Source organism: Camellia sinensis, chromosome 7 (genome assembly GCF_055761805.1).
Source record: "Camellia sinensis isolate YWXY chromosome 7, ASM5576180v1, whole genome shotgun sequence".
Taxonomy (NCBI): Eukaryota; Viridiplantae; Streptophyta; class Magnoliopsida; order Ericales; family Theaceae; genus Camellia; species Camellia sinensis.
Window position 1 is genome coordinate 187,690,655 of NC_138967.1, and position 10,709 is coordinate 187,701,363.

Consider the following 10,709-nt stretch of genomic DNA (forward strand, 5'->3'; position numbering starts at 1 on the left):
CAGCTGTAAAATCTTTACTTGGAAGTCCCAAAGTACAACTATTTCTAGACTACAGAAAAGCTTCCTACCCCCAGCTGGGGGTGACACCCAGTGAGGTGTCAGCTGGGAGTTGGCCAAAAAAACAGTTTTTTTTTTTTTTTTTTTTTTGATTTCCGACCAGTGGGGGCGCGCCACGTCACTGGGGGCGCCACCCCCACTGGGTGTATGAAGCATAACTGTTCTAGACTATTACATTGGCTTTGGTCTTCCCTGCCTAAAATTCTTTAAATTGCAGTTTATAAGTCAATAAATTAATCAAAACTAAGAAAAGTTATATGTGGGTGTTTGAGAAGTGAGTTTTTTTTGTAGGTTTTTTTAGTTGTAAGATATTGTTGGAGAAATTTTTTTTTATGTTTGGAAAGATAGTTGGATTTTTTTGTAGTTTGATGTGATATTTGTGAGAGAAAAAATGAAATGATTATGGGGTTTGATGTGATATTTTGTTTGAATTTATTTTTTTTTGATTTTGTAATCAATTTGTCTTTTAGTGAAAAAAAACAAAAAAAAAAAAACCCTAAAAAATTTGTTCCCAAACACCAATTTTTTAACATTTACAATGGTTTAAATAAGTTATAATATTTGATAACCTTTTTAGTTTTTTTTTGACTTTTTGACTTTTTTTATGCTAAAAATAAATTAACCTTTCTATATGTGAAAAATGACAAAATACCTTTTTCTTTTTTGTTTAAAAAAAAAAAAAAACTTCTAGATGAAAGTCAAATAAAATGACTTATAAAGCAGTGTCAAAGGAGACCCTAAACTTGATTATACATAAGAAGAAAAAAGTGACATCAGGGATTCAATTTCATTAAGATTTTACTCTCTTAAGATGGTTAAATGAAAGAATAGACCCAAACATAATTGAAGTGAAACCAAAATTATAACATGGTGAGAAATATTTATACATAAAATTTATGTACAAAAATTCTCACACGAGCATAGATATCACATACATAAACTTTACATTCATGTGAAAGTTTCTATACATTTTCTGTACATCTAGCACTATTCTAACACGGGGAACCTGCGTCAATAAATAATTTTCCTTAACTAATCACAAGTCAAACAAGAACCAAACTCTTTGAATTTTTTTTTTTCCAGGCCTAACCCAAATGAGAAATGGGGCAAAAAGGTCAACCAACTCAAGCTTAAGCCAAAGCTAGTAAACCCAACAGAAGAAGGGCATTTAGGTCATTACACACAAAATGGTTCCGAATTTATTAACACCGTAGGTTTGTTGTTAAGGACGGTTTAGCAATTTTTGGGCCTAGTAACCCCCCTCCCAAAAAAACATCAACTTAGTAATTTATTTAAATTATATTATTTCTTTATTTTTTTATACCTATTTTTATAATAATTAAAAAAATCAACTTATAAACAATATCTAAAACAACCATTAGTACTATTTTTAAAAATAAAAATAAAAATAAATCAGTGTTAATTTTAAAAATTAATGATCAATTTTATATATTTTAATAATTAAAATTATGATTTTTTTTTTTATAAATTTATAAATATTTTATAATTTTAAAATAGTACTATTGCTTTGTAAATCCTCCATTTTTTTGATCATCAGTACTTTGTTGTGGTTTGTGTCTGCAACATAGTTCTAGTTGGTGGGTCTTCTCTCAAATTCTACGCACCACCATCCTCTTCTCTCTGCCCTCTCCTCCAAATGTTGAACTCTCAACAATAGACAAAGACACGATTGTGGAGAGAGAAAGTATCAGACAAAAGATAATATATACAATACATATAAAATATATAGTTGTTCCTCTCTCTGTTCTGCTTAAATTCCCAATTCGGAGCTCTCTTTAAGCTTAATTTCTGTTTTTTTTTTTTTTTTGATATATATATTTTTCTCTGAATTAGAGCTTTCTGTGAAGTGGGTTGGTGTTTAATTTAGAGAAAGATGGTTCTTTGGATCTGTTTATGAGTTTCTTGACCTGAGTTGACTCAGTGTTCGAAATGGTTCTCAATTGAGATTTCTAACTATTGATTGATTAAAGAAAAGAAGAGCACAATGTCTTGGAAGAGCAGAGGAGCAGAGTCGACTTTGAAGAGTGTTGTGTCGAAAAAATTGACTCTTCTGTTGTGTATTGGATGCTTCTGCGCTGGAATGCTCTTCACTGACAGGTTAGCTTTAAATCTTTGTTTAATATCCCAATTGATGACTTCTATTGATTTTGATTTGTATGGTGGATATGTTCGATTTGATGAAGTGGGCATCAATTGTTTCATTGAAATTTCTGTTTTTTTGTTTGGAATGTTTTTAGTGGGTTATAGATTTGGGGGTCAGTGGGTTTGTGAAATTTGCTCATTTTGGAGTGGTGGTTATGGAAAATTATGTGGGATTTGGTGTTGTTTTGGGATGATGTGAATTTTCATGTGGTGTTGTTGATCCATTATGCATGTAGTAGGTGTCTCTTTTTGTCCATTTGAATCTAAAGATTGGGAAGGATGTGAAATTTATGTTCCAAGTTTAGGTTCCATAAATAAAATTCAATGGTTCAATGCCACTGTGATGAAGACCAAGGGATTGACTTGGTGGATGAGGTGCTCCTTACCGAGCGTGATGCCCGTTTTCAAGTCTTACTGTTGCAAGGGCAACTTCCCTTTAATATTCCCCTCAAACTGTTTGCAAAAAACAAAATTCCACTGTGATGTTAGTTTGGATATTTCATATTAGGATGATACCGTCCATCATTTTCAAAGAACATTGTCGTTGTCGTAAAATTAGAGCCATTGATTCCATGTTAATCACCAGCATACCACAATGTTTTTTAGGCAAATTCCTAGATCACCCTATAACCGAAAGAATGTGGAGAAGAACCAAAGTAGAGTGGTTTCACCTACTCAGGGTCATATCTTCTTCCCAGTGAAACTTAATTGTCCATAGAATTACATTTCCTGTGTACTTTACTTCCTGAGACCTTGTTTCATAGTTGGAGTGATAGCGCTTTCTTTTGGAAGGTGAATGTCTGGCCAAAAGGTCAATTTCGATAATATCCTGTGCTTCTTCTTGAACAGAGCTTGCTGCTTCCTGGGTCTTGTCTCAAGCTGTGGTATAGACCATAGATGAAGTCTCCAAGGGGCAACTTTCATGTAGTTTGTGATTGGACATTACTCTTAAGACTATTATATAAATCTTTGCCAACACAAGACCGTAATTAGTAATTACAAAGATAATTGCTCCGAAGCCCTTATGTGTCTCAGTGTCTGTACTATTTTCTGATTGCGCAGAATCTATCAATCAATCCTAGCCAACTTGTCCCATCCTTTTTATGAAAGTCAATCCTTCTTTGCATGTAGTGACAGATAGCCCTGTTTGTGACTTTAATTTGTCTACCATCTCAAACCTTTTTCTTTTCTGTAGATAATATACTTTAGTTTCGTATTTATCTCTGGATTATGAAATTGAAAGTTCTCATTGAGATTTTTTTAGCATCTGTACTGAGAATATATATATATATACAAGTATATAGTTTTCTGAATTTGCTGCCTGATACCTATTACAGAATTGAGCCCTATTTATTTCATATTGTTGCATAGAGATACAGCTTCTTGTATATGTGTGTCATAATAATGAGGATGCTTTGGTAATAGGATGTGGGCTGTGCCAGAAGCTAAAGACATATCAAGGAGAATGGGGATTGAAGATGAAAGTCTAAAGTTAGTTTCGGAGGGCTGTGATCCGAGAATAGTGAGTACACTTCTATTAATTATGTAACTGAGAAATTAATCCCCACTTCCAACGTGAGAGGGGTGACCATGTATTGATATCAGAGAATTCATCTTTTTTTATTATTATTTTTCCTTTTAAATTTCTAAATATTAACCTGATTTGCTTTTTTATGATCTCATCAGAAGCATGAAAAGAAAGAGTCAAAGGACATCTTAGGGGAAGTTTCAAAGACGCATCATGCTGTACAGTAAGTTAACTGATATTCATTATAGCAGGAGTTCAATGAGGTTGAAAATAATTTGGTTCATCTGTTGATGAGAAATTGTGGCTATATGCATGATGCGCAGTACTCTTGGTAAAACAATTTCAAATTTGGAGATGGAATTAGCCGCTGCAAGGGCAGCACAGGATTCTATACTTAGTGGTTCCCCAATAACTGGAGACTTGAGGATCACCAAACCTACAAGGAAAAGGAAATATCTGATGGTCATAGGTATTAACACTGCTTTTAGCAGCCGAAAGAGAAGAGACTCTGTCCGTGCTACTTGGATGCCACAAGGTTCATAAAATCCCATGCATTTTTTTCCCCTATTTATTCTTCTTTTGATTATTTGATTCATGACCCTTTTTTTTTTTTTTTAATAATGAAAATCAGGTGATAAAAGAAAGAAACTTGAGGAAGAAAAAGGCATCATAATTCGATTTGTAATAGGTCACAGGTAGGTGATGGGGAACATTCAAGTCCGATCTTGTTAAGTACATCTGTCTCTTAATGTTTAGTGATGTTTATACCTTTTCATTTGAAACTTTTGTTGAGTGAAATCTTTTTTGGTAGGGTATGGAATCTGTAGTTTGTGCCTGGCTGCAGTCCATAGCTCACCCTTCTCATGTGATGATTTGTTGGTTGTATAGAAGTGTTTGTTTGTTTGTTTTTTGTGGGAAATTACACAAGTAACTTGAGAGTGTAGAAGGTGTGCAGCTCCAAATACCCGCTTTATTTCATAGCCAAGGACTCTAGCAACTTGTTCACCTCTAAGTACACGAGTAAAATAACGACAAACCTAATACGTTGATATCAATATTCCATTCTTTTGGGCATTCATTTCAAAACTGTATTATCCATGGCCATTTTTGCCTTCTTCTATGTTATCTTATCATATCTATTTTCTTTAATATATTATTGTATTCTATGCTCCGTGTATAAAGAAGATCCTAAATTTTGTGTAACTTGCCCAAAATAAAAGAAAAGGTTATATCATATGTGGCATCACTATCTCAATCATCTCTTAGATGCTCTCCTGACTTCTAGCTCTCAATCATCTCTTAGATGCTCTCCTGACTTCTAGCACAAGGCACTAACTTGGGAAGGCCTTAAAATTATCTAGAACTCGTAAAATACCTTCTGCATCTCTACTTTGACAATGATGTTCCCAAAAACATTTCAAAAAATTTAAACATAAATATTTCTTATAGATTAAAAACAATGTGCTAAAAAGCACCAAAAAGGTTCAAGAAACCTCTTCCTTGCAAATTGAAGATGTTAACCTGCCTTGGGGATATCAACTAGAAACAGACAACCTCAAATTTATTTTGCTATGCAGTGACAGCAGTAGTCAATAAACAGCGTAGTTCCACCAAATTTCACTAGTCATTGTTCGTATTGCATAGTAAAGTTACAATAAAATAGGCTTAAATTTATGAAAAATTACCTCATGAGGCAAACCTGATTTTGGCTTATATTTATCATATACTCCTCTATACAGAAGTTCTTGAAGCATTTTGGAGAGGCGTGAGAACTCATTTGTTGTCCTTTCTTGGCTTTTTCCCTCCCATTATTAAACCTGCTTAGGTTTTTATCATTGTTTTGTATTTAGCCATATTTATGGCAAGCCATTTTTTCTTTATTATTGCACTTGTTTATCATTGAAAACTTATTGATTCTCTACTAATACTACTGAAAAAGCTTTATTGGAAAATGATTTTAAGAAGTAAAAAGATACCATATTTTGCTCAAATGGGGAACTTCAAACTCTATACCAAGAATATTATAGTGTAGTATGTGAACATCTAGATTATAAATTTTTAATATGCAACTTATGATGGATTCAGTCTAATTTCTTCGCTTCTCTCCATTTGACCATTTGATCAGCAGTGCTACGTCAGGTGGTATTCTTGATAGAGCTATTGAAGCAGAAGACAAGAAGCATGGAGACTTAATGAGGCTGGTATGCATATTCTGTCTTGTTTCTCTTAAGCGTTTGCCTTATCTGCTGTTAGACACAATGATAGACATGTATACTGCCAGCCCAGGAAGCACGGACACTTCAAAATGGTTGCTGTGTCCGTGTCTAACCATATGGGACACCAACATGCCACAGACATGTGTGTCTATCTACATGTGGGCCACACCACGTGGTGTGTCATTTTTTCAATTATTATTTTTTTGCAGGACACGTTGGACACTTCACGGGCATGCATGTCATGTGTTTGGACACACCTCAAGACACCTTTTATGGGTTTTTAGAAAAATAAAAAAAAAAAAATTAGGAAGCTGATTTAGGGCCAAAGTAAAACATATTAAAACAAGTGAAAAAAAAATAAAAATAAACCCATATATACATTGATGTCTCTTATACCCTGCCGTATCCCTATCCTAATATTTTCAAAATCACTGTCTGTTGTGTCCCTACCCGTGTTTTTGTCTGTATCCGTGTCTATGCTTGCACACACATGCCATTGAAGGTTTTGCAGTTGTTCACAAGAGAGAAATTGACTGGTTCTCAGCTGTTATGTAAATACAATATGTGTAGGAACATGTTGAAGGGTACCTTGAACTCTCAGCCAAGACAAAGATGTTTTTTACCACTGCTGTTGGTCTGTGGGATGCCGATTTCTTTGTCAAAGTTGATGACGACGTTCATGTAAATATAGGTAAAGATGCATATATAAACCATCCTTCTGTCACATTGGAATGTGGATTTTATTTGTATTTTCTTTCTCATTTTTGATCTTGCTCATGGATTACAAAATTTAGAGCTTTGTTATTTATTTTTCTGTTTTTCTAGTTTTTCTAATTATTATTTTTGTCATCCTTTCTTATGTTGACTCCTTCTACGCAATGGCAGCAACATTAGGAGCAACTTTAGCAAGGCTTCGGTCAAAACCCCGTGTGTATATTGGATGCATGAAATCTGGTCCAGTCCTTGCTCAAAAGTAAGCTAAGCTTTTCTCCTCACCCCCTCCCCCAAAACTCCCTAATTATTTGTTTGTTTCACTAGAATGAAGTGGAATGGGATGATATCATTTATTCATAATGTCTATTCTCACATTTGGTTCATTAAAAAAAAAGGATAGAAAATTTATTTGGTTCGTTAAAAAAAATGATGAAAAATTTATTATAAATGAAATCATCATTCACTATTGTAAAAGATTAGTCATTTCATAGAGAGACTGAAGAATGGCCATTCCATTCCATTTTAGTGAACCAAATACTACATAATTCTGTCTTATTTCTAATATGCTTTCTGTAAATAGGGGAGTGCGATATCATGAACCTGAATACTGGAAATTCGGTGAGGAGGGAAACAAGTATTTTCGTCATGCTACCGGGCAGCTTTATGCAATTTCAAAAGATTTGGCTACTTATATATCAATAAACCAGTAAGTGGCCGTTTGCCTTACAAAGGAAAAGTATCATGCTTTTACCTTTATTGATTTTTTGTATTTATCTTATTATTCTTTTTAATTATAATCATCTTAGGCATGTGCTGCACAAGTATGCTAATGAGGACGTTTCACTGGGATCTTGGTTTATTGGATTGGATGTGGAGCATATTGATGACCGGAGATTATGTTGTGGAACTCCACCTGGTAATGATATTTGGCTACATGTCATTTCTTCCGTTGAAATATTGAGTATTCTTATAGTTATAGGAGGATAATTTTGAGGAACAATTGCTCATTAATCTACTTTATGCCATCAGAGTGTTGGAATGTGTCCCACATTGCTTGGAGTTGCCCTATCTGTGCTAGTTATAAGGCTCTAGTTTCTTTCTCCTTAATACCTGGGTTTTAAGGAGAAGTGTGGGCTAGGCTTTTCAACTTGGTATCAGAGCTTGGTTGGGCCTGTGACTGGTAGGCTATTTGTCCAGCTAATGTGTGTTGTGGTCCAGGAGGCCTGTGACTGGTAGGCTATTTGTCCAGCTAATGTGTGTTGTGGTCCAGGAGAGTGTGTTGGAATGTGTCCCACATCGCTTGAAGTTGCCCCATCTGTGCTAGTCATAATGCTCTAGTTTTCCTCTTCTTAATACCTGGGTTTTAAGGAAAAGTATGGGCTGGGCTTTTCAACTCAGAGTGGTCTTTGAGTGGCTTAATGAATTATGTCTTTGGCTGAAAAAAAATTTTCTTCATTCATTGCAATTGTCAGCAATTCAATTTTCAACCAGTATATAGCTGAGCTACACTAAGTCAAAAACTTTCTGAACAGGACATTCCCAAGGGCACAAACTGCATCTTTAGGAATATGTCACGATTGATCAGAGTCTCTCAAAGACTACATGAACCACACACAGTTATTCTGGTACTGTGATTTCATGATTGATCTCAACCCCTTAATGACTACATGAAAAGTGCACAGTTATGATGGTGTCGTGGGATATGAGTCAAAGACGCAACCTTCAAGCAATAAGTAGACTTTAGTGATGAGCTAAGAAGCAGGGTCACAGACACAGGACACAATGATTTTGAAAAAAAAATAGGATATAGACAAGCCAGGGATATGGAAAAAAAATTAAAATTATTTGCTATATATATGAATATAAATTTAGGACATAGAGATATAAGAGACATCAATGTATATGTGGGTATCTAAAGGATGAAGCCGGTAGCAGTGGTCCTGATGTATTTTTTATTTTATTTTTTATTTTGTATTTTTTATTGTGCTTTCTCTCCTCTTTATTCCATATATTTTACTTTCATTCCAAATAAGCTTTCTAATATTATAAAAAAATAATTCACAAAGGTGTCCCGACATGTCCTGCAAAAATACAAAAATAAAAAATTGTGTCGTTGTCCTGTAAGTGTTAAGCGTGGACACGACACTTATTTTGAAATGTCCACGTTTCCCAAATCATGAGATACCTTGTTTGGATCCTGTAACTATCACTCCTAGTTATCAAATTTTAGTCCTTGCTTGATGTCCACTGATCACCTAGGGCATGCTTGGGAACTAGAGGTTGCCTATCAGCTGAACCATTTGAATGAATTGATGTTGTTTACAAAGGTCTATTGCATTATCACCTGATCTATAACCATATTACTACTGTACGGGAAAGAATTAAACCTTCTCGAATAATCCTGTTGATCAAGTCTGCGCTCCTCCAAACGTCGTCGCTTTACTCCCTGAAAACACAAACGTGAGCTAGCCGGCGGGTGTGTGCCGGAAACCCCTCCGATACCTAAGTCAGAAAAATAGACAAAGACAAAAAGCTCTGTGTATCAAAGTTGTGTTACCTCTCCATAGGTGATGTTTGTGAGCTTTTATAGGTTCCGTGTAGCACAATCGAAGTAGAACTCTTACTCCTCCGTGTAGAGTCCTCCTAGGATTCATACTTCTGAAAGATAATGCTTATCCTTTTAACACCCCCTCACTGCTTAAACCAAGTGAGATGGTTTTACCATGGTCGGACTCCAATGTAGCCGAGGTACGCATGGCTATGCTTAGCCGTAGAACAGACCGAAGTATCCTTAGTTCGGTTCGTCCTTTTACTGCCCTTACCTCAATTCCTCTTGTGCAAACCGTGGTAAGTCTAAACCAAGTTAACTTTTAGTAAGGTTTAGACCGAGCTAACCATACTGCGCCATAACCGGTATAAGTTTTAGTATGGTAATCGAGCTAACCTCCTTGGGACTGGAGTAACTTTAAACCTCTTCAAGACCGGAGTAACTTTATGTCCTTTTTACTCAGCCCTTCGCACTGAGGCCCATAACGGCCAAGCTCGGCCCAATTTTTCATATAAATTACCCTCTCAACTACTATTAAAAAAAAAAAAAACTACATAGAGAGGAGAATAAATAAATAAAATTAGTGGAATCTATGAGTAATAGTTTTGTGATGTAAATGATTACCACAGATTGCGAGTGGAAGGCTCAAGCAGGCAATGTCTGTGTTGCTTCCTTCGATTGGAGCTGCAGCGGGATTTGCAAGTCTGCTGAGAGGATCAAGGAGGTTCACCGTCGGTGCGGAGAAGGCGAGAATGCTTTGTGGAGTGCAGTTTTCTAACAAGCACATATCTTCCAACCTCTGGAGGAAGCACACGAGCTTGTATCACGGTTATTATTATAGAGAAATTGTATGTAACATCAAACTGTAAAATATGTGTAAGAGAGATGGGGACGCAGGGCTGCTGATGGGATTCTTCTCCGTTTTAGCTGGGGAGAGAAAAAACCATGCAGCAACGAAATAGAGAGAGCAAGGACTAAGTACCATTCTTTTTAGATGATTGGAGAACCATATTGTTGTTAGCATGTGTGGATACCAATCTGAGTTTCGTAATAAGTGCCAATGCTGCCTTTTGTTTCATGTGGATTTGTTTTCAAGTTTTTGATTTAGTTTTTATCTCATTTTCATGATTGCAATTGAGATGGTGATAAAAGGTCCTATCTTTTTATGGTTCTCTTTCCTTTAATCTGAAGCTACTCTGTAAATCTAGAGGCTCTTTAATGACTTTGGACTCATTTGACTACCTAAGACAAGAAATGTGAATCTGATTTGAGTCACCTCAGTGATGGAATGATCATATTTTTGGTTGGTTTTCTTGGTGCTTGACAAGCTATTTCTAGGCAATCATTGAGTTGGATTGACTCAAGCATTTGTGGCTATTGAATGTTGCTTGAGAATATGAAAATATGTTCTTGTGGTAAGTTTTGGAGAATGGCTGATGGAATAGAGCATGCTTTTCTAGGGATAAGTTTTATTTTTGTTTTA

General features: G+C 35.4%; 1 protein-coding gene across 1 annotated transcript; it reads left to right on the top strand.

Annotated features, from left to right (window-relative positions):
- The first annotated feature begins 1,282 nt into the window (after positions 1–1,282).
- LOC114311793 (putative beta-1,3-galactosyltransferase 2) lies at positions 1,283–10,304 on the top strand. The gene is made up of 11 exons (XM_082880184.1): positions 1,283–2,175; positions 3,646–3,742; positions 3,907–3,971; positions 4,072–4,283; positions 4,380–4,443; positions 5,877–5,949; positions 6,535–6,655; positions 6,850–6,937; positions 7,259–7,384; positions 7,485–7,594; positions 9,856–10,304. Exons 1-11 carry the CDS (start codon positions 2,063–2,065, stop codon positions 10,002–10,004), a joined length of 1,218 nt encoding a protein of 405 aa, XP_082736310.1. The 5' UTR covers positions 1,283–2,062; the 3' UTR covers positions 10,005–10,304.
- The last annotated feature ends 405 nt before the right edge of the window (positions 10,305–10,709 follow it).